Here is a 26581-nt window from a genome sequence, read left to right as displayed (position 1 = left end):
TTTGTTTATGGAAGATGAAACTTTTGATGCTTTTTATTCTTAAGTATTGGTTTTTATGGTTTGCAGTATTCATGGCTTCTTTATAGCGATCTTCATTTTTGTTTTCAATTTTTATCTTTAACTTTTAATTTCTGTCCTCGTGTCCTCTCATTTTTATTTCAACTTGGTATTTTATTCAAACATCAATGGCTCAATTTTCTTATCCAATTTTTTTGTTTTGTTCAAAAGTTTTAATTTACACATATTTAATCGGATCAACTTTAAATTTATCGAACAGCTAATATACCATGTCAGATACCTAACCCATCTCTAATCATTAATGACTTAATGTCAGATTTTATTTCGAAAAGGTCCTCCTGGAGTATGACAATTCTTCACTAACAAATTCCCCAGACTGTGCATTGGCAGCGGAACTAGTTAACATATTGTTGTCTTCCTTTCTAGTATGAAGGAAACTTGTTTTCTTTGCATTTCTCCACAATAAGCTGTACAGGTTCAGAGAGTTAAGGAGATCTAGTGCAAATAAAGACATTGTGGAGTAAGTAATGTAGTTTATGCATGGAAGACCGTGTACATTGACAAAAAATATAATCAGAAGAAAAACAAAGCTCACATTCAGATTTGCAACGTACACACATTTGGAAATATACATCATCAAAATATACACTGGAACCATATAATGATGAATAAAATGTCTGCATAAGACATTAGCCTGAAAATGAAATCACTAAGAATCATTGTTAACTATGCAATTATCACCAACACGTTTGAGAGAATTTGCCAACTGACTACCTTGCGTTACGATTACAAGAGACTTTGGTGCTGTTATAGTCAAATATAACTTGCTATAATATGTACAATGTTGAATGATTTGTTAATCTTAGATACGTGTGACACGCTTGCTTGCTGGGTTAACTTTCATGTGTTTATCATGGGAACGATGCTTCGACTGCCTGATGCATTGGTCTCGAACATCGTCAGTATAATTGTGTTTGGTTTCACAGCAGGCAACACAAATTCTTAACATAACTTTAAATCGTAACACCTACCCCATGATACATTAGTAAGTTTTAAAAGACAACGCTGTACCCATGACAAGTATGCCACAAATCATCTCAGATTATAAACTCAACACCTTTCCATTGCGGCACTTTTCGATGACCAAAAAACTAAACAACTTTTTCTTACTGGTAGGTGGAAATAATGAACCTGAAGAAATAAAGAAAGCATACAAAATTCATAATGATATTTAATTATACACTGAGTGATATATTTATAGAGGTTTTCTAAATTTAGTGTTTGAACCACATTTTAGACTGGATAAAACGTAGATTATATGAAGAAGAAATGAAAAAAATTATTGTACAGATTTCTTGCAATTTGAAAAGACAATACTCCATTGATAGTCAGCTTAGTAACTTTTAAACACTTATGATTAATTGACAAAATGCACAGAGATCAAAGCTATAGTAGCTATGCTGGTCAACAACAAATGATGTGATATGTGTGTTTTGTAATCCATGAATTGATTACATTGATCACACATCAAGCAACTATTTTTTTATAAAAGATGTCTTTCTAGTAGGCAGGTAAATATTGTAGAGACTAAAGAGAACATGGTTTAGGAAAATGGAATAAAATGGTTTAGAATATCGTACTTAAAATCTCCATAATAACAAATCTTTTCATTTGATAATTTGTTCCTCTATTATGTCCTGCTATGGTGTACGTATAAAGACCTGTTTTCACTAGAGCCCATGCATCTTGTGTTCAACCGGTGAAAACATTATTGTTTTTAAAAAATAAAAAAAAATCTAAAGATGATCAAGAAATCTAACGATATTTGACATATTTGTAATCATGAATTATATCTGATGTTATTATTCACCACATTTAAATGTTCAGCACTTGCTGAGTATACACAAAGTTGCTAATTGTGAAATGTATTATGTTATGTTGGATCAGTGAAAAGAATAAAACAAAATCTGTCTTACATAGAGTTAACAAAAGCCCATATCAACATAGTACGATAATTCCATAATCAGAGATTTCTTATAGCATCTACTTAACTGAACGTAGCAGCAAATTTGTAAACATGTACTAATATTTAATTTTTTTTTGGCAGTGCAATAACATAAACTTTCTTCAATGGCCGCTACTCATATTTCTGAGTGGCATTGCAAAGACATGTAACGATAGAGAGAACATATATTTTATGATAATCTTTAAATAACATTAGTAACTAAATGTTCGTTTAAAACGTGAAAACAGAAAGAATATGTCAAATCCTCTCTATTTTATTTGCCAAGTGTTTTATTACCTTGAACATAGATATACATACCTGGAGAAATATTAGATAGAAAGAACTGGATAACTGACAGCCCGCTGCTATTCTTACAACCCGCTGAACGAAAGATAAACAGTTACATATATGCCTTCGAGACTCATTTGGAGGAATCAAAAACATGAAAACTGGAAGAACGATGAACGATTATTAAGTAATTTCGTGGGGTTTTTTTTCTTTTGTGAAGACTTTTGAAGATATATTTACCGCTGACGATGATATTTGGTCACAGTTGGTATAACGGTACCAATTGCGCAAGTCCAGGTGGGCGGAGCTTAAGGTGTATGGAACATTGTATTCAGAATTAAAGAACAAAACTAGCTGTGATTGGTGCATTATGTAAGACTTGTACTTTCTGTTTGGCTTAAAAAAAAGTTGAGCCTCTTGGCAACATGTGAGTTTGTGTTAATTTCTATCTAGATCATATTTTGTATTTTTTATGATTTTTTTAAAATATGGTACACATGACTGAAAATGTGCTTGTTGTGACTAGATAACTCTTACCCCTGTCTAGTTCCAGTAGAGTTATCTCTCTTAAATGCAATGGAGTACCTGGTTATGTCATTGTCAAATTGACAATCTAGCATTGTTCTATATGACAGCGTGTGACATGCATGCCAAAGTAGGACAGAAAGTATATTTATTTCACAAAACATTAGCATTGAGGTATATGGAAAAACAATTGGTACCGTGATACCTAAAGGAAAGAATAGCCTCACAGTGTTTCCATAGAAACGCATACATGTGGGCGGCATTTATGAACTATACTAGTTTGATGTAGGAAAACAAATGTATGCTGAACACTTTTGGTCAAATATTGAATGTTCTTTAAGAATAAAATGTATGAAATCTTTAGAAAATAGCACAAGATGGCTTTGGATGGGGACTTTTGATAACTATAGCTATGATAGATATAGACTTGTGTTACCTGATGCCTTTATGTATGTGCTGTTACCTCCTAGATTGGAATGCATGCAACAAAATAAGTTATGTAAACATAATATAGTTGATTTTGGCCAAATATTGGCTATTGTACCTGCAAAAGATGAAAAATCATGTGTACAAAAACAACTATCTTGTTCTTGTAAGGCATGCCATAAACCAGGATAGAGAACATTCTAAGTACACTTGTAGATAGATCACTTGTACCATGTGGGATGTTCTGGCATGAGTAATTTTTAGGTAATTTATTAAGGATTTGGTATTCCTTCCCATTTTGATTTGAATTGTCCTGCTCTAATTGTCCCTTTTTTTTTACACTCTCCTGCTTTGAAATTGTTCATGTAGTTAGTTCAGTTCTCTTGCATTCCCTTTTGTTGAAGTAGCAGTGAATACCAACAAACAAGAACAGTTTCCTTAAGGCAGCATTTCCCATTGGCACTTGTATAAGCCCAATTATAATCTACTATTGACTTTCAATTAATCCTATTTCTTTCTGTCAAGCTGCTCCTGTGGAATTTCCATGTTTGGTCCAACATTACAGAATGATAACAATTTTAGTCACACAGTGCGTATTCATTCCATTCAAATCCACACTGTTCTTGAAACTTTGCATCCCATCGCAAGAATCCAAATTGGCATGAGATGATATCTGCATGGTTATGGAAGGCTGCACTCTACATGCCGGCATTGTAGAAAATATGAACTATGTGATATGAAAGAGCTGCGTCATCTTAGAAATTAAAATTACATGACTCTTGAGGTCTCCACTAAACATAGGAATCTAAATGTTAGGTTCTCACTTTGTCAGTAATGTATTTTGAGATAATTTAATTGCAATGAAGTTAATACAGGTTGTTGATGAACTCATCTATATTACATGGATAATGTATTCAAGGTTACCACACCTTATGTATATCATTCAGTTATCTCCCTTACACCAGTCATAACATTTCAAGGAAATAAAATCTCACATTTTCAGTGACTGATTATGAAAATAAAGAGAAGATTTGTGAAGTATTATATTAGCCCTCAATCTTGATGCAAATGTAAGTAGAAGCAATTTGGTAATTTCTCACAGTAAAGTTTACAAGTTTAAAAACTGATAAGGTATGTTCTGCTTGGCTCTGAGATAAGTTTCTCTCTATCTTATGCCAATTATTATTAAATTCTTATGTAGAAGAAATATACTTTATATGTATCTATATTATCTAAATTATTCACCCTTTTATATTAGATGGAAATGAACACAACTTCACTTGAAATTTGGGTCCTGTAAGGGATGTTATAGCACAGTTGCCTTTGGGCTGTCCTTGGACCTGTTGGGCCCTGCCCCATATATTTGTCCAAGGTAAGGTCATCAAACTTTCACTTCTCATTTTTCGCATTGCTGATTTTGCCACCTTTAATTCCTTTATCATAAGCTACCTCTCCCTTTTAGATAAACACTTTCCTCCTGTTTTTAACTCCATTTGATGTGCTATACTTAGTGTTTATATTTGGCATTTTTCTGTATTTTATTCCCCTAATTTCACCTCCCAATCCAAACATAACCACTTAGAAGCTGCGATTTACTATATTTGGTGACTGACTGGCTTATTGAAACAATTTTATTCACATTACAAAGGAGGAAAGCTTACTATTTGTGTTACAAAGAGGATGGGTAGGTGGACCTTTGTGTGAGGACTGGTGGTTAGTGACCTCTTGTATCTGTAGATAGTGTAAAGTGGTCAAAGCTTATACTTTATAATAAGATTGGGTCATGTCCACCTGTCTCTGATGTTAAGTTCTGCACCCACCAAACAAATATAAATTCCTTTCTTTTAGGTGAATTGTACATTTTGAAGTAGGACAGGTGCATACTATTTGGCACATTGACCTTTGACCTAGTTATTACATAATATGATATAATGTGATTTATCCCATATCACCTATGTGAAGTTCAATAATTGCCGATATGAATAAGATACAACTCATACTTGAAAGAATTCATTTTATTTCAAAAGATGATTTTGATGGTGAAGCAAAAGTATGAAAACAATAGTTCAAACAGCTCAATGACATTTCTATACGCATTCATATAAGACATAGGTTAGTACCTCATCAAATTGTTTTTCACAAGTGAGACTAAGTATATTTGTTACTTATACAGTCCCGAACTATTTCACAGATTATTGGAAAAATTAAGGTTTGCTATAGGTATAACGGTACCAATTGCGCAAGTCCAGGTGGGCGGAGCTTAAGGTGTATGGAACATTGTATTCAGAATTAAAGAACAAAACTAGCTGTGATTGGTGCATTATGTAAGACTTGTACTTTCTGTTTGGCTTTAAAAAAAGTTGAGCCTCTTGGCAACATGTGAGTTTGTGTTAATTTCTATCTAGATCATATTTTGTATTTTTTATGATTTTTTTAAAATATGGTACACATGACTGAAAATGTGCTTGTTGTGACTAGATAACTCTTACCCCTGTCTAGTTCCAGTAGAGTTATCTCTCTTGAATGCAATGGAGTACCTGGTTATGTCATTGTCAAATTGACAATCTAGCATTGTTCTATATGACAGCGTGTGACATGCATGCCAAAGTAGGACAGTAAGTATATTTATTTCACAAAACATTAGCATTGAGGTATATGGAAAAACAATTGGTACCGTGATACCAGTTGAAAGAAAACCATACGCTAAAGATAAATGTTATCACATTTGCAAATAAAAAAATGAAGCCACATAACAAATTGAAAGAAAGAGGAAATTAAAACAAAATAAACAAAAATAAATGTATGGTTTGGACTATAACAAACTATTTCGATTGGTATTTTACCAACTTCCGTTTTAAGATTAAAGAACTAATATATCAAAACCTGATGAAATTCTTCAAGATGAGCTCAGTGCTAACATTAAAAATTTTAAAACATACACCATACATATATAGAGGTACTTAACAATATTGGTGTGTTAGAAGGAAATATGTATGAGACGGATGAAATGGAACCTAATTAAAAAGACCATATTGAATGAAAAACAAAACATTAAAACCCTAAAGAGGTGATAATAAAATAGATCTCTCAAAATAACACATTCTAGTTAACACCAAAATTAACAAGATAAGGTAAATGAATCAGCGGTGTTTAATATGGATTTGCTCATGTGTCTTTACGTTTAATGAAATTGTTGCTCAGTAGAGGGAATGTGAACAAAGTACCAACATAAAAAAACAAAGAAAAAAGATATAACAATTAGATCAAAGTCGTTCCATTATTTAATTGTACGATTTGGAGAACAAAGTAGGATTGGTAAATAAGAAGATATATGATTTATATAAATTTATTTTCTTATTATTTAAACCATATTGATGTTGTTTCTGAGAAAAATAAACATCATGTCATCTTGATTTTTACCAGTCTTCTGATTGGCGAATAACTTATGGGTATATTTTTATAGCAGATAATATGGGTGTTAAGGTTCATTTGCGTATTGCACATCTGACATTAGAAAGGGAATAACCTCTCATGTTTCGCTGACTTAAATATGACATATGTCAACGGTAGTAAAATATGAAGGATCGTTGAACTACAGGTACAAACACACATATAGTCCAAAATGTAAACACATGTTGCAAGTGCCAACACTTAGGTTTGAGCCAAATGTCTTAATTTTCCCAGGTATGTAGTCGTTCCATATAAGGGTTACACGAGGTGCTAACAATACAAATGTAACCAATTTAGAAACAATGCCTAATATTAACATTTTTTGCTACATAAGAGTTGATATTGTCCTTGAATGGATATATTTTCATAGCGTTTACAGATTTTAGACTGATAATTCCTGTAAGATGAAACTAAATATAGTTTAGAATAAGGAATAGAAAACTAAAAATGTTATGAACAAAATCGGCTAATGTTTTGAACTCTGGTAAAGAAGTATCTCATGTCACAGCACGAGGAACGAAATTTCAAATAACAGTTGAATTCCAGATATTAATACATCATTATCCATATTATGTTGTATTTTTCCGCAAGAGTTTATATTTGCAATTGTACATAGGACATTATTTGAAGCCTTAGAAGGTACACGCCAAGATTTTTATCTATAATATATTTGCTAGCAAAACGATGAAGATATTAACAATAGTTAAGATGGTGAATTTGCAATTATTTCCATACAATACGATGGAGTGACTTACCATGGCTACTTCTGTTAAAGAAACGGACATAAAAATTCATTAAATTACCTTTTTTGCATTGTAGTCATGCGCCTCACCAGGCAAAGACATTGTAAAATGGCTCAAGGCATTACTGAAAATCCTCAAATCTTATTCATCATCCACTACAGCTTGAATAAAACGTTTGTGTTGGTGATACTGTAAGTTAAGTAAACCTTGAAATGGATCCCTGTATTCGTATTACGTATTTTCACGTAATGCAAATATATGTCATTTTCAAAGTTAGCTAGAGTACTGCATGGATGTTGCTTAATTTTAAATTTTCATTATATTTTTATTAATTATTGTTCCCTGAAAAAATACATTTGGTTGTTGTCAATTTTGAATTTATAGATCACACTATATCCTGCTGTATACGTATTCTTAATTCAGATCCTAATTAAATTATGAATTATTTTGTGAAATATTTCTCGTTTCGTTTCTTTAAAGAAATATAGGGCACTGTTTTAGACCAGTTTAACATAGTCTCATACTGCCCTCATTACTTTTACTCAGTTACAATGCCGTAAATAGTTATTTCCTCCTTGTTTACTTTTCCATCGCGAGAAAGATGAATGCTTCCGACGTAAAGTTACACAACTGCATGGTGTTCCTTTTTACGAAGATTAGTTTCATGATGACGTTGCTGCTATTTTCATCACTTCCTTCGTTCTTCTTAAAGGTATTCATCTTTGTCCCATCTGGAAATACGGCATGTTTAAACAAAGAAGACATTGCTTGTGGCTTGGCTACTATGCCACTTTCTCTCATTAACGATTCACAGAAAGTGTGATATGATTTTCATAGACGGATTAAACAGTTGAAGTGTTACTGCTTTACATCAGTAAGTTCACTGTGGTAATTGTATTTGGGAAAAAAAAGGCTTGGGTTTATATTAATGTACTCGGGAATTATAGTTCGCCCATTCACATGTTGATTTTAGGAATGAATTTGTACTGCTTTAAATTAAGTTTTCGTTGGGAATGTCTGAAATTCTGACTTACGTATTTTAAGTAGTATGAAGTATTTTAAATTTGTTCTCAATCCTCATAGCTCTAGTACTATTTAGATGCATTCAGAAAAAAATGGTGCAAACAATAAATTATATATGCAAAAACAAACACTTCAGATAAAAATACAAATATGTCTGGACTCTTTAAATTGGTAATCACTAGAGGCAATTTACTCCAAGAGATAAAACAACACAAAGTTGAGCAAATCTAATAGACAAACGGGTGTTCTATATATTGCATACTTAACCAGTATGCTTTGACGTAATTCTTACCTTTGAGGAAAGGACAGAATCACATATTGTCGAGAGAATAACGCCATCTACCGTTTACTAAATACGTTTATCTCCCAGCGCTGTATTACTGGCACAATCCTGACTTGATTGATTGTAAAGGTAATTTATGTCGTCCAGCTTCTGAAAGAATTAGTCTCTGGCAATTGTTTGCAAATTAAGCCATGCTTGTCTTTGCAACGGTATGTGCCTTACTATAGGATCTTGCTTGTAGTTTTAAGGGGCAATATAGCGGCTGATCACAGTCTAATAGTTCGTTTTCAAAGATGCGTTCTATCATCGAAAGCCATTAATACAGCATTAAAAAGATTTATCCTATTGAGCTTGGCTGATCACGTAACTCCATACCCATTGATGTACAAAGGTTTGTTTGTTTTTATTTTCCATAAAGGCACTGCCTGGAAGGATTTGTCGGTTTATGTATTGCACGCATCCAGTGACATTCAAATGCATAGCTAAATATTTCAGTGCAGCTCCTGGAACCACGTGTGGAATAAATATGGTAATATCCTTCTCAGTCACTGTGCGTGTCTCTCTATCTTTCGATGTCTCTATCTGTCTTTTTCACTGTATCTTCGTCTTAATCAGATGACAGTTCGTAAGAAAAGCTATGACGTAAGCAACGGAAGTTTTAAAAAATTAAATTATATTTGTTTCTTTACGAAACTATTTACTATTTTGTACAGTAATTGCAACGCAAATATAATCAGTTATTAAGCTATATGCACTAAATTGAAACTCAATCAAATTAAGAAGCAGATGTGCCTATTGCTTCGAAATCTAAAGGTTCAATTTGTGTAATTTTCAGATATGTATGAATTAGCACTTGTTCAAATATTTATTCTTTTTTTGTGCAGTGGTGTCAACAAGGAGAATGTGTTAAAAAGGTCTGAAATAAGTGAGTACATTCTTTGTATCCAATGTTCCAATAGTTTGCCTATCAGATTCGTATTAAAAGGATGCAGCATAAAATCCAACTCGGCTCAAGAGCGGTCGGTAGTCACGGTGTTTCCTTCGCGATAGCATCCCATTTGCCTCTGTACCGTGTGTATATTTTGATGGTACAATAAACAGGGAACAAATGCAAAAAGTACACTTCAGATTAATTTACTGATAAAACCTGAATCTTTAATTCATTTATTGCGATGGATTACAATTAGAGGTTCATTTAATTATTATTTTACGTTGATGTTGGTAAAGACGATCCTGATTCAGATGATGATGATGATAACTGCAATGATAATTACTATATGCACTTGAATACTTATTATTGAGGAGAACAAATTAACCTTATTGATTCGAGGTGACAGTAAATTAAATCAGTCTCTTGTATTTTCCAGGTCCATACCGCAGTCTTCAAATCTATGCCAAGTATGCAAATGAAATATGTCTGGGCTTCCGAGTTGTTTGACACGATATTAAAATTTATTTTATAATTTGTCAATGACATGTTATGTCAGATCACTGTTATGATGTCCATATATTTATCCCAGTAAAAAATTTACATCCTCACACGCTTTTATATGTCATAAATTGCACTCAACAGGGTATTCTTATATAATCCAGTACACATAGTTGATACATATGTCTGAACGGGCATAATAGTGTTACATCGTTCGTTCGTCTGTTTGTGTATCGGTTATACACCTATCCATCTGAACTTCCTTGAAGTTTACGTTACGTAACGCCTTGTTACCGTGATCCTGCTCTTATTGTCAGTTTGTCTAGCGTAATGGTCCAACTTGGTGATTATTTACTGACACAGTCAAGTTGTCATGCGTAATGGGTGCATTATGGCGATTACTTTGCTATTAGAGTAATGTTGCCTAGCATAATGAATCCAACATGGTGATTACTTTGCTATCTGTTTGTCTAGCGGAATTAATGATGTATTGTGATTAAGTCTCTGTTACAGTCATGTTGCCTATCGTAATGGCTGCATTACGGTGATTACTTCTATATTACTGTCATGTTGCAAGCGAAATGGATGCAATATCGTGATTAATCCGCTGATTAATTGATATTGTTTAGAGTAATGGATCCAACGGTTTCATTACTTTGGTCATAAAGTAAATGTGTCTAGTGCAATGAATACGACATGGCAATCACCTTACGGATAAATTCGAGATAAACTTACATATATACACTATTTTCGCATCAGATCTAAAATACTGCACTCAATCTCCGTTTGCGAGTTATACAGGACAATATTATAGGACAATCTCCCCAAGATGCACGATTTATATCACAAATTTAATTTAAAAAAAACAAATATCTCGGATAGTTTGCATCCATTTTTTCAGAATTTGCTCTCTCTCTCTCTCTCTCTCTCTCTCTCTCTCTCTCTCTCTATATATATATATATATATATATATATATATATATATATATATATATATATATATATATATATATATATACATACATATCTTTTTTGAAGCATTAAATGTTATATGGTGATTAATGATACTTTCTACCACATATCATATATGTTCAGAGTAAATCATTGACTTATGAGAATTGACAATATTTGATAAATAGTTGTAATCTAGTCGGCTTTCTTGTCTATTTCTTTGCTTCTCCTACCAAAACGAAATCAATTCACATTTATATTGGTGTCCTGCTATTTCGTTGAAAATAATTTTACTGTTAAAATGTTTTTTTGTGTTGTTGTAATGTATTACAATATATAGCCTTTACACCATTATATTTGTTTATTTCAACTTAGTATAACAATTAAATCACAGTTATAAATACAACATGTATGCCATTTGTCCCATACCTGAAAGACGTGCAATGTCATTAATAACTTCATTTCTAATAAGTGAAATCCTCAGCCATTAGCCTTGTAATCCAAATCAAGATTATGACCTTATTTCGACGAAAGAAAAGATGCACCATAAACAAGCAATTTATAATTGTTGCTGAAAGTTCTTATTTTGGTATATTTGCTAGCTATTTAGAAATATAAAATATTTTGAAGGAACATTCGAGAGAGTAAGGAGAAAAGTAGTGCACCTCCTAAAAGGTCGTTTGTCTGTAACATAAATAATTAACTATGTGCTTTGAGTCATGCTGAAAAAAATTAAAAGTTGGTCTACTAATTGTGAGTACGTGAGTCGTCGATCAAAATTTTATTCTACCCTGACTTGTCAAACGATATAGTAAAGTCTAGTTTAGTTTTAGTTTTTGTGATTATGGTTGTGGAAGAAAATAGAACGAATCACTTTCGGAGAGCTGATTGCGTGAGCTGTAAGATTTCGTATATGTGGATGCTGTCAATTCAGATTGCTTACTTTTATGCATCGTCATATTTAAAAAACATTCATGACTAATGTTCAACAAGAAAAGCTCTAGACAAATCCGAGAATAGAGAAAACAAAAATATGCAGTATGCCTTATATTCATATTTCATATATGTGGTTCCAATATTTCACGATTGTAGACGGCAAACATCTTTGTCGACCTCTCAAACTAAGACCTATGCTTTTAAATATCTGGAAGATAAAAGTATGCTCAAAGGTAATTGTTATGAAGATCAGTTATTAATTATTTGTTATGAAATAAGGAAAGAATCTAACTTTTCATTAAATATATTGAAACGTTGTACGCTTGAAGACGAAAATGTTCAACTCAACCATGCAATATAGGAAATATAATCAGTGAGGTACGAGTACGAAATACATTATGTGCTTTTTGTTATATTCAATAGAATGTACTCATTTGTATCCGCATAAATTATAAGTACAACTTGAAGGCCCAGCAAATTCTATAAGGTCAAATGCAACGATTCCCCCAAAAGATCGAATTTACGAATACTAATTTTAAACAGCACATAGTGTCACATCGCAAGTAGCAATCACTTGAAAATAAGTTATAGTACAAGTATAAAAATCTTTCAAATCTCATATTAGTCATAAGGCTCAAAGATGAGAATGACCAATAACGTTACTACTGAAAAAGGATAATTTGTCGGTATTTTAATAGCTCGTGGGGAAAATGTATACTGTCTAAAGCAGTTTCGTGCGATATTAAATGATTGGAAATCAATCATGTCCCTCTATCACCATTAACGTTGAATCTTCCAACTGATATAGATTGATAGCCATATTATAGAATAACATACTATATATTGTAAAAGTTATCGGATTTCCCTTAAAGACTTGCATGAAAAAAGCATCTAGAGATTCCTATAAGAATTGCACGGAAAGCTTCAATAGAATCATAATATCATTTCTGCAGTACGGTCCTGTGTGATACGGGATACAACGTTCTTAAAACCTTGCTAGTAATTGCAAAATTCATTTATCTGCATTTGTATAGAAAGGTAACATCACTCAATACAATTGATTAGTTTTATATAAGTACATACAAGGTTAAGCATATCTCAATATGTTGCCCATTATTTGTAAATTTGTATTATTCTGAATCGTATGCTTCTTATCATCAGACATGTTATGCCAGTTCCTAATGTTATTAATATATGTGTTGCTGTGAATATATAAAACAGCATAAGTATCGTGATGTTGAGCAGTAGCAGCAGTAATGGCACTATCTGCTGCCAGTATTTTCAGCTCTTTTCATACGAGATAAAACATTAAAATGTATATAATAACTGTTCACAATGAGAAAAAGAAACGGAGACAGATACAGAGAGCCATATTCCTTACTGCCAGAGTTTATAAAGAATTCAACTGCCTGCGTTTCGCTTTTGAAATAAAGAAATCAAAGAACAAATCACGCAAAAAAATTGGGTTTTAAATGAAATATGGAGACCTAACTAAGACCTTAACTGTCGCTACTTCCCTTATTTACATTCTTAAGAATGGTTTACGAACTTTCAAAAATTTTCATAACATGTTCAAGATACTAGAGCAATAGATACTAGAGTACAGAACTATGACGGCAGCCTCTTTTTCAAATATTCTGCATTTTAAGCATTGAACCATTATTATTATTATTAAACAACATAATTATCGTGATGTTGAGCAATAATATCAGTAATAGTAGTATATGCTGCCAATATTTACAGCGCTTCTCATACGAGATAAAACATTAAAATGTATATAATAGGTGTTCTTCTCGAGAAAAAGAGACGGAGACAGAGATATACTCCATACTGCCGGAGTTTATAAAGAATAAAACTGCCTGAGTTTATTTTTTCAAAAAAAAAGAAATCAAAGAACAAATCACGCAAGGTAAAATTGGGTTTTAAATAAAGTACGCAGACCTAACTAAGACCTTATCTGAGGCTACTTCCCTCATTTACATTCTTAAGAATGGTTTACGAACAAAAATGCTCCTAACATATTCAAATTACTAGACCACGGAACTAAGACGGCAGCCTCATTTTCAAATAGTCTGCATTTTAATCATTGAACCCTTACTATTTAATTTGGGACATTTCATTCCAAACAGTATCAGCAAGAACATGTGCAGCAACGGATCTTGCATCGCTAGAGATAATATAAAATCAACGAATTATCATGTTGATCAGTAAAATCAAAATTCGTTGCATTTTGTGGGTTTACGGGTCGACATTGTAACGGTTGCTGTATGCTTTACAATTTAATAAGAAATTATACGATTTTGCAACCTTGGTCCATTGAGACGATAACTTTGCAGATCTATGTTTCCCAAATATTAGTTTACTTCTTAATGAAATGTTGTCAATATTGTATAGAAAACTGCAGTTCGACAGGCACAACAGGACATAATAATCATCTTAAAAGTTGTCGTCTCAATGACTAAGTGAAGCAAGACTTCAGAGCTTTATCCTTTGACCTACTAAATGCAAGATTAATTTTATAAAAACTGTTTAAAACTTTGATTTGAACAAGGCTGTTTCAAAAAATCGACCTTAAAAGTACTTACATTATATTAAATTTGTTTGACTCTTGTTTTATTTATAACCTCTTGTCTAATTTAGCTGCAACTATTTCATCATCATGAAGAGCATTAGCATTGTTTATAATGTTAGTTTTGCGTGCAGTATTGTACACAAACGAGTATTCAATAAGTGTGCACTAACTTTGATAGATTGTGCAAGCTTGGTGTCTAAATGATTATGGCTACCCAAATTTGTTCGTTATATAATTTTAGGCCTTGTTAATCACATAAATTGCAATATTTTGGATTGTGCATTTTTCCAGCGATTTTTCTCAAGCTAATGATATTTCATGTATGTGCTTTGCGCCAACTCGCTGCGAAGTTCTACATACTATGTTGAACGATAATAAGTTTCATCAAAGTTGTCTCAAGCCTGCACGAATAGCTTGCGATTTCGGTTTAGATAATGTAGAATGACTGTTCTAAGAAAACGTCCATGCATTATAAATCTCCGTACTAGAATACTTAATAAATTGATCATTGCGTGTGTGGTACACAAATTGACGTTAATATTCTTCTTCTTCTTCTTCTTCTTCTTCTTATTATTATTATTATTATTATTATTATTATTATTATTATTATTTTTATCATTATTATCATTATTATTATTATTATTATTATTATTATTATTATTATTATCATCATCATCATCATAGTGAAAAGTTGTTGTTGTTGCTACCGTATGAAATCTTTCTACAATTTAGTATGAAGTTTAACAATAGATGCATGTCCATCACGAAAACAAACACCAATGATATTTTCTAGATGAACTTATTTTTAATCTTCAAATTAAGCTTACTACATGGCCTTCACCCATAATTACTACTATAAAAATCATAACAATCTAAACTGAAATGACACACAGTAGTGAATTACTTGACCACAGTCCTCCTCCTATGCCCAGTTCCCAGCTTTCATGTGGCAGTTCATACCTTATAAATAATGAATAATTTTATATCGAAGATGCGAAGGTCTTTTTTATCCAGGCCGTATCTCCCTCCCTGGAACATGAAGTATGAGTTTTACATGCAAAGATGAGTATTTAGTCTATATACAAGCTTCTAAGACCTGTAATAAAACGAAAGAAACTTGAAATTTGAAGCAAGTACACTGTTTTCAAATTTCAGTAATAAAAATAACCGTCACTGGGATTTCCACAGTGATATAAATTTTATTGGAAAGCTACTTAATTTAAATTCTGGTGATTGGAGCAATACATTGTTTACTTTATTATTCATAGAATAGAAAACAATTGCTTTCTTAAATTGCGAATATTTACCGAGTTATATTGTTTGCATACTGATAAGAACATAGTTTTTGCCCACAATGTTGATGCAACATTCACCAATCTGATATGTGTTACCTAAAGTGACTTATGGTTCCTTGTCTTTCATAATTATCATTAATCTCGTAACCCAATAGGTCGTTCGGGCACTACAATTGACTTTACAATCAGTTCTCTCTGTCTTTCTCTGTTTTCTACTGCCCTATGGGAATCACCTAAGCCCATGCAAAGTCCATTCTTTAATGTAGTCGTCCCACCTCTTTTTATGTCTGCCTCTTCTTCTGCACCTCCTTGCAAGCTTGTATTTTCCAGAACAGATGATCTTGCTCGACTTTAAGTATTCATCATTACTAATTCTTCTGTTTCCTAAAAACTTACTTAATGAATTTAATAAGTTATTAATAAGTATGACATCTTTAGTAAATGTATTACTATGAAATATTTTTGCCCAAATACGTACTTTGTAATATTTTACTGAATTAAATAATTGATAAGTAATAATTCACTGATTAAAATTTTTATTGAGAAAATATATCTTACCAAGTAAATGATTTACTAAGTCAAATAATTACTTAACATTGGTTAATAAATAAATCACTTACGATGACTTGAGCTTACTTGCAATTTCTTAATCACTTGACAAACCTTTTTATAAACATTCTTGCTTTGTGCGTAAAATAAATACTGCATTGAATAATTACAATTATTGTGTTGTGCGTGAGGAGAAGAACGAAAGGGTAATACCTGAGTGTTCGAAGAAATTGTATTTATGAGTATTCTAAATGTTAGGAAAATGGTCTTTAAAATTGCTCCATAATATTTTTATGAGTAATCAAAGAATGCACACATCAATTTCTCCCTGAATCTTCTCAAATTAATAGTTTCTTTCATATCTAAACGGACCGTGCTATGAAACGTTTGCCTCGAATGTTCTAATATATACAAAAATAGATTTCAATAGAGATTCGACGTATTTCCAACAAATTCATAAAACCTTCTTGACTATAGAGACTAATCTTCGATGTCCTTACCTCTTCAGCTAGAAGATGTCTAGCTAATCTGTGATACTTTGTTTTCCTCGACTAATGCAGTGTAAAAACAGGTGTCATCATCAGCTAGGGTAAGGGTTGATTGATATACATACACACTGTCGTATACATTTAGTGATTACAAAATGTATTGCTAAGTATACGCTAATTATTCGTTAAATCAGCACTTAACAATTTGAAAAATGTAGCCAATAACTATTCTTAATCCCTATTCAGTGGGACATATATGAACAGTGTTCATTAATTTAAATGCATTGGAAAAATGTAAGCGATTTGATTATCTAGTGGTTCGGTTCAAACAAGTTCACGGATTCCATAATAATAAAAACTCCAGTACGACTTGCATTGCTGTAATATCTTACTTCTTGTTCTAGCTCTTGTTGTTGATGATGTTTTATTTTGGTTATCTTGCTTGTTTATTTATTTGTCAATGTCATTCACAGCGGATCGGGTACAATCTACATTGTATCTAATTTTTCGAACCTGATTGAGATTCGCTGATTACTTTTGTTAAAAGTTTAAAAATTATATTTGTATAACTGAATTTCGAGGCCAACATTCAAAATTGATGCAAATCCCCAGCGTTTCGAACATAATTGGTATATTCCAAATATCTGGAAGATGCATACTAAATAGTTGTATTTTTGTGCACCAGAGATTAATATTTTGCATTTTCAAAATTCAGGACCCATACCATAACGGTCTAAATTTATCCCAAAACAATACATGGACTTCAAAAGGAAAACATTTATAGTATTCCAGTTAGGAATGCGTTCGGGCCGAAAATATTAACTTTCAAAAAATGTTCCGTCAGTTGATGCCAAATTATTTACGAATGGGTTTAAGCTGATAAAAAAACTCATTATTTGCGTATGGTCAATTACATAACGTACAGAAGAATAATGATCATTATAGAATAAATTTTATTCATTCACGACTGTATTTAAATCAGTTATGTTTAACACTTTGTCAGTGCCTTATCTAAAAAAAGAACCTTTCCTACTTTCCATTTAGCTTTTGTATTTATAATAATACATTTGATCTGTATTCTTCTTTAATATATTTAAATTTCGCTTTTCAAATGAAACGTTCATCTGATTTATCACTGTGATATATATCCTTACATTATTATATCTCTCCCTCTCTCTTTGTGTTAATTATTCCTTTAAAAAGTATAGGCTATTAATTGTATGAGTGCCATTGTTTTGAGAGTTTCTCAGAACAAATAAGTATGATTGAATAAAAATACATAACGTGTATACATTTTCAAAGTCTTCCTATTTATAATGATCAGCATAATGCCCCGTTGTATTTTTGTAAATATTAGATATCATTTACGTGACGCATGATGAACTTTAATAACCATTTTTTCTGGTAACATAACTTGCCCATGGTCTTCTTTGGATGCGTTTCCATCGTACTTTATGCTTCGTTCTCAACATTTGTTTGTAACCAGTCTGAAGTGTAATTTTTTGGATTCGATTTCAAACTTATAATATATAATTACATCTACAAAATCACATATGAACTTAATTACTCACAGACATGAGATGATCTTGCAACTGCTACGTTAACCTCGTTACCATTCTGGAACCATATATACGTTCTGATGTTTATTAAACATGGAATCAATGCTTATATCAGTAACGCCTATACAGATTTAAATTATGAGCGTGCTTGCTATTGCTTGGCTGAGATTGTTGCCCCTCTGAAATATATAAATATAAGGTTTTAGTTTTACGATCTTTGGTGGGTTCGATAATGAGCGCAAGCAATGCACACTATGTTTGCACAAACGGACTGGCTTTGCTAATGTTGCCAAGGCCAACAAAGAAGTAGACACCATTCTAAATATGAAGAAATAACGTATGGTCAGGTCCAATGCAACTTGCATGTTTTCTGTTGTCAGGCTACTTGTAGATAATTTAAAAAAAAACGTATAACACTCTGAGAATACATTATACATGAATTGCATTACAAGAAGGAATACATATATAACAATAAAGCACGTTAAGGAATCAAGTAAATGATCTGTAATTACGCTGAACACATATTAATATAAATATTGTGTTATAGTAGGCTGTAAATAAATTAAGTTTTCAATATATACAAAGTTACCTAATTATCCTTCTCAATTCAAACTAAAATAACACATGAGGAAATAATGCGCATCAAAGAATGATCGCAAATTTAACGGTCATCGTGTTATCGGTGCAGGAGTGAAATTATTTAAAGTAGTTCACTCCATTTAATTATCAGAATTGGTTTACTTGGAAAATCCAGTAATTCACGTCCTAGCAGTAAATAATGTACCCGTAATTTTACGCGGGAGAATCTATGCAAATCAATATACATAATAAGCATTAAGTAAACGAATATTTCATATTAACATTAATAATAAATTTAGTGTGTTGAACTAAAAACGGTAACGTCTGTTTTCACCTTTCTGATGCAAGTTAGTAACCGCATTGCAAAACACAACTTAAAGGTCCTAACGACATTTAAATACCACTGACTTATTGAAATGCCTGAAATATCTGGGTTTTTTATGTTATCATATTTAATATAAGTTTATAATAATACATGTTAAGCATTATTAGTCAGATATTATTTTGGATATACCTGTCTCTGGAATCAGTTCCTAACAGTATTAAATATAAGGATCATCCATATTTATCTGTACACCAAACAATTGCATGACCAGGGAAGGACTAATGTGTACCTAAGAAACAATTTCAAGATTTTTGTAGTATTTTGCCAAGAACGTCACGTAACTAACGTTTTTCATAAGTGCTTGCAAAAAGCTCGCTAGACATGTATTATGTCTACGATTATTGGTTTTATCGTCATGCTGCTTGTTAATCATGACTACTATATCAATAGCAGATTATATATAGTGCCTATCGGTGAATTGCGTGGGATAAATGCGTTTATAAACCTTGTTCCGACTAAAAAAGTACATTTTGTTTAAAATGTAAAAAAGTTCATAAAGCCAATGTGACACCTACATGCAACAGCCTTTTATTTTACTCTCCATTTGTAGTTTATGCATGAATTTTCTTTCACGAGTTATACATGACAGATACAGAGGTACAAGATAGCAGGTCCGCGTGAGTCCAACGGTACTAATTTACTGGTTCATTATTCATGCATCACTTTACTATTAAAAAGCAGCTATATTCAAGATAGTATATAATTGAGTTTTGAGGCGGAATGTCTATGTTGTGATTCTTTCACATTATCAAAGTAGCAAAGATTAATTACTTTACCTTAGTTGGATCTCCATACAAAAGTATAATCCTTTGCAGGCTCAATATGGAAGTTTACAAAAATTGTGTATTAGCCTTGCATTGTTAAGGTGGCTGAAACGTTCAAAGATGCTTTCTTATCTGCCACCTGTTCAGTAGAACGTTATCTCCACAATTTAGCTAAAGTCTGGAGTACAGATTGAGACTTCAAACCGTAAAACTTGGCTCAAAATGTACCATCGCATTTATGATATAGTTTAGCCATACTTACGGCTTTGAATTAGGCTTTTGAATTCTGAATGTATCTTTCATCCTGTCTCATACCCTTACTCATACAACATTACATTCTCGACAAACGATTTTCTATTGGCAAGACTGTGTAATGTATGTTACATTTTGTATCGCCTAAATGCATATTACTTATAATTGTATACTTTGCATTTCAAAATTCCATTTTCCACTAGTATGTTGATAGTATGTAATATTAAATACGTAATTAATGCGTCACAAGCGAATATTGCAGTAAATGGGTTTTAACCTTAAGAGTATCTGATTTAGCTACTGGAGCATGCACATAGTTCCTATCGAATGGTGACGCGTGGACTTAAAGATATTTGTAGAAGAGGTAACGTCCGATTTTAGAGTATTGATTATGCTACCTATGAGGAAACAAGATGGCTTTGCAATCAAAAGTGAGTTGTCAGTAAGCCAGCAATGAAGTTGTTTATAAGCACCTTCTTAATGAGTATGGCATTGGCTTTAGTCTCATAATGATGGAGCATTCATTTCCTAAAATTATTTATAGCTTCATCCAATACATTTTTTGGCGTTAAAAGATGTATATTTTAGATATTTGTATGATTTATGAGAAAGAATTGTTCTTACTGAATTTTAGAACAGACACTTATGTGTCAACCCATCAGCCCGGGGGGGGGGGGAGATTTGGCCAGGGACTCGTAAAATAATAGCATCAGAGTAAGTCCATCATGTGACGTAACACGCGTATCACAGACTAATTAGATATGCATAAGATTGCATCATAATAGTTGTTTAACGTCTTGTCGATGATTTTTCATGGGATACAGAATTGAACATTCAAAATTATCTTTATAATAGAACACAAAAGAACACAGATATTGTAAATGAGGGTTATATATATCCTTTTTCTGGCATAACTTTTATAATTTGACTTCTTTACTTCTATAAAACACTCACACACACACACACACACACACACACATACATATGTGTATGTGTGTGTTTGTGCTTGGGGTAGGATAAGCAGATGGTTAATATATAGAAATATCGAAGATGCAAGAACAGAAGGATAGATACATTTCCTTTTGATCTAAGTATTGCTTTGAATCTATTACTTTATACTCACTATTTTGGCATTTCGTCCTCTATTTCAGGCTAGTAAGCGTACATAAATATGTGCGTCCAACACGATTTCATATGTTACGATATCTGTATTAAGTTTTATTATATCAATTCAGTCTAATGAAAATATTGAAATATTTTCATCCGATACCATGTCACATAATGGCATGAAAGGTGCGACCTTAGATTACAAAAAGACTGAAGTCATTTTATTTAACTTTATTTTCTTAAAAATATGGTTTTCTTTGAAAACTATTGTTTACATCTAGGTTACAATGTTTTAATAAAACTCATGCATTGTTTGCATGTAGTCTACAATGTTTTAATAAAACGCATGCGAGCTGGTTTTTTGCAAAAGTAAATGGGAAGAAGAAAAAAATGCTTTATTAAATAGACAAATTACTTGATCATTACGAACACCAAAATTAATATAAACAATAATACATCTTTTACGTCATAATTGCAAATTATACATTGTTTAATCTTACCTTATTAAAGTCTATAATTGCATTTTTCATAATCACTATAATAACAAAATCACATTTCACTCTTAACAATTTATGAGATGTCTAATCATTGATATTCAAGATTCTTGAATCTGTATTGAAGAAATAATTTGTTTATGTATCGTTAACATGTATAGCTAGATATAATATTTTGCACGAAATTAGGTATTAAACATGTAAACTAATTAAAAACTAATTTTTCAAACAAAAGAATTGCCCTCATTGCAAACTCAGAATGCTATATAAACACACACACACATACACACACACATACACACACATGTATATATATATCTATATCTATATATATATATATATATATATATATATATATATATATATATATATATATATATATATATATATATATATATATATATATATAGATATATATATATAGATATATACATATACATATATATATATACATATATATATATATATATATATATATATATATATATATATATATATATATATATATATATATATATATATATATATGGCGAGTAACAGTTCTTGCAAGTGGACTGGATCGAGACAGGGATCACGTTTATCAGGGATTGATTAAGATAAATGTAATAAACTTACTAAGAACAGTGCAATCCTACATAGTGTTATGCACTGTTAGTACTCAGCTTATTATTATTATTATTATTATTATTATTATTATTATTATTATAAATATTTTCCATTTCATGTATTTGTATGCGTAGTTTTGTTCGAATCATTACACTGTTAATATCTTTTCTAATTAAAAATAAAGACTTAATAAAGGACATTAAACGTCTTTCTTAGTCTTATGTAAATGAACATTATCTATTGTCACTGAGAATAACATTATTTTTTAATGTAACTATGGTAAATGTCCTCGTTTTACAATTATTTAATAATATTTTTTATTTTTTAAATTACATAATAATTTAAATATTGTAACCATAAACAAATATCATAACACTAAACGTATTAACTCTTTATATGAAAAATAGTGCGTTATATAAAAATTTTCATTATATTATGATTAATTATTTACGCAATATTTTATACACTAATAATAATTATGCACATCATAACTTTTGTTATTTAATTATAGGTTTGATGGAATATTGAACATTCGTTAATAATATATTAAGGTATAATGTTTATTGAAATGATGTTAATCATGCATATATAAAAATACAAATAAAACTGTCTTTTTTCATACATGTTTATATAGTAATCAATATATATATATATATATATATATATATATATATATATATATATATATATATATATGTATATGTATGTATGTATGTATCATTAAGATCAAGTTGTATGTAGCTTTCATGTATTAAAATATCATTTATCGATGCTGTATTTCCATGTCAATTATTCGTTCAAGAATAAACCAGTTACGCTTGGTAATATATAAGCTATGATGTAATCTTGTTATATAATGTTATTTCATATTGTTTATAACAATGATCACTTAGAAACAGACTATATTTATTGACGTAACTAATGATATTGAATTGAGCTTGAGTTAAGTCGGTTGGTGTTGTTTATGTTATCATTTACCTTTTCTGGAAACAATTACAGTTTAGTCTATATTTGTAAGTCAATACCTTCAACATATAAATATTCATAATTATACTTATAGTTATTGTTATAATAATCTCTCAGGACAAAGTTACGCCTTCCTGATTATTAATCCATGTTTGTCCTCTGCACAAATATTGGCATGATAACAAGCTTTGACTGCATCTATATGTACGAGCGTGTAGGAGCATGGTTTTATCCACTTATGAAAATCCGCTGTTTCAACCCTTGAATAAACACAGTCACAACTATCGGATCTTAGCTGCTCATAATATGCTATCAAGTTTATACTTTTTTATATCGTATACAGTTTATATTGCCCATCACGCTACCATATGCTGTTTATGTGGTTTTTTCTGTTAGCATGTACGTCATTTTGTGAATGGAATCTGTTAGTGCTACATTTTAAAAGAGTTTTCTATCGGCAATATTTTATTGCGTTATAAGGTTAATTATTGAGTTCACATGTAAAACATATGCCCCACAATGTGAAGCATATACACCTGAGAACAAACGGGTGAGCAAACAGAAATGAAGTATAATGATCCAATTGAGGATGGTTAGGACACGTCATGCAATTAATACCGGATTAAATTTAAAACTATTATAGAAAAAATGCAGAATAAATTCCATGATCTATGACTGACGTAGGTAATTATTATACGAGGAACAAGGGACAAATGTCACTAAAGAGTGTTTGATGTAACTACGATTCAAATTTCTTGGTCAAATTCACAGGTTGTATATGCAGGTATTACAATATATTTGTATTAACTAATTGAGGAGCACATTATTAGTATGACTTATACAATGGTATGTCGTAAATAAGATCACATATAGTTGTAAACGTACACATCTTGGAAAATATAACCGCTAACATTAATCTTAGACTGTTTATGTGACACAAAAGGTATAATTTTGACTTTGTACGTATATAATGAGAGTACATTCTATATCCCCATTTAAACATTTATGTTTTATCAAACCAACTGGAAACAGTTTGAATATTCCATCGTGTCTAATGGTTAGTGACTCCAAAATAATAAATCAGTCCATAGTTTGCAGCTCGTATAACATAAGTGTTATGGTACATTTGACTCTGCTACTAGAGAGATAAAGAAACAGAGAGAGAGAGAGAGAGAGAGAGACTGTATACATACCGGCATTGTAACTAGGATTCCTGTCACTAAGATGCATCGAGTGTCTAAATATAAAATATAGTATTTATGTGTATTTGTACAATATACCCTATCGTAGACAAGCCACAATACATTTTTAATTTATTTTGTGTACTTTACACTTTTCCGTGATGGACAATATATCTGCGAAGGCCTAAACGGTTTTGTTATTTTTATTAAAGTTGTTTACTTATAGTTGTGCCAAGGTCTTGAATGTTATGGAAGAAACCTTTCCACCCAAATACTTGTAATTTTATTATCTTAGGCATTTACATACAGTTTATGCGATCATTAATTATTTGCTCAGATATAAATTTAGAGGAATAACACTATTAATTACAATGTGCTCCTTTTTCATTATTTGCACCTAAAGCACTATTTTGGTATTATTGTGAATTCATTGAATATTATTCTGAATTATATTATTTCTGATACATTGCGACTGTTTTTTCAGCGATTTTATTGAAACTGATTCGCAACATTCATTACTATAGGACTCGTGATCGAAAATTTAAAATTATTCTGGATTTAGTTTACAATGCTGTAAGTACATCTTAAATTGTTACTTTGAAACTTACATAATTGATAAATACATGTATTTCTTGATTTTATTAAACGTGTTTGCTATGATCCTTTCTGTACCTCAGTGTAAAGCCTTATAGTATTGTGTGGGATCTGACTTTAAACAAACGAGATATTAAATGACCTTGAAATTTAAATTAATTCATTTCGTTAATTTCGCTGTTAATGTAAACGATTTTAATTTTACATATTTCAGAATATACGTAGTGAAACAAGTAAGCATTATGAATGCTATATTTGCAGCAAAACTTACTAAGGAAGGATAACAGTTTTTGAACACAGGACGAGTTGTCTAATCTTCTAATATATTATGATCTCGCCAGCAAAAGCTTATATAGCAAAGCAAGATAAAATGAATATTTTGATAAGTATTTATTGAAAACAAAATATTTGGATTCTAGTGTTTTGAGTTTGTTAAGTATCTCTGCACCTTGTTTTGAATCGAAATTAAACGAATTACACTACATATGAACAGATGATAAATAGTTAAGTAAGCGTCAGCTTCAGAAGGAAAATAGGACTATACAAATGTAGAGTGAGAGAGAAAAAATGGACAAATTGAAATAAAAAATGCAGAGAGAGAGAGAGAGAGAGAGATAGCGAGATAGAGAAATTGGAATAGAGGCAAATCAAAACGAGAGGAACTATGTTAGCAAAATTATAAGCTTAGAACGCCTTTTGAAGCCAAAAGATGTACATAAGCACATTCCTCACTTTTATGAAAGTGCTGAAAACTTAAAATTGGCAAGAGTGCATTATACTTCATTATTGCAAAATGTTCCTATTGGCAAAGCTCGTGAAGTTTACAGTTCAAAGTGCTTATTATGAGTTGGTTAACTGGTCAGTGAGGTCAGCATCACTGAGTGTTAAATTGTCTGTCTGGAATCGTCCGGTCACACCCTTCAAGCGCTTAACATCCCACCCCTCTTAATAACCTTAGAAAAATGTTTCTCACGCTAGCGCTGGCCAAATGTTTCGATAAAACTTTAGTGATTTTGGCATGTTATCAATAGTTCTCTCAATATGCTCTTTTTGGGTATCAAAAAATATGTTAGTTTTACCGGAAAAGATTATAGATATAAAGAGAAAAAGGGA

The 26581-nt window shown here is 31.4% G+C and overlaps 1 protein-coding gene across 1 annotated transcript in view; it reads left to right on the top strand.

Moving 5' to 3' along the window:
* The window catches only part of LOC149774473 (metalloprotease mig-17-like), a 28882-nt gene extending 18143 nt beyond the window's left edge, over positions 1–10739 (top strand). Inside the window, exons 7-9 of the mRNA XM_089945275.1 lie at positions 9180–9290; positions 9646–9686; positions 10129–10739. Coding sequence (XP_089801401.1) covers positions 9180–9290; positions 9646–9681 — 147 coding nt within the window. The 3' untranslated portion in view covers positions 9682–9686; positions 10129–10739. The remainder of the gene's footprint in view (positions 1–9179; positions 9291–9645; positions 9687–10128) is intronic.
* Positions 10740–26581: the final 15842 nt, after the last annotated feature.

Source organism: Sinohyriopsis cumingii, unplaced genomic scaffold (genome assembly GCF_028554795.1).
Source record: "Sinohyriopsis cumingii isolate HCF-2022 unplaced genomic scaffold, ASM2855479v2 utg000229l, whole genome shotgun sequence".
Classification (NCBI taxonomy): domain Eukaryota; kingdom Metazoa; phylum Mollusca; class Bivalvia; order Unionida; family Unionidae; genus Sinohyriopsis; species Sinohyriopsis cumingii.
Note: the sequence above shows the minus strand (reverse complement) of the source record. Positions and strands in the feature narration are given on the sequence as shown.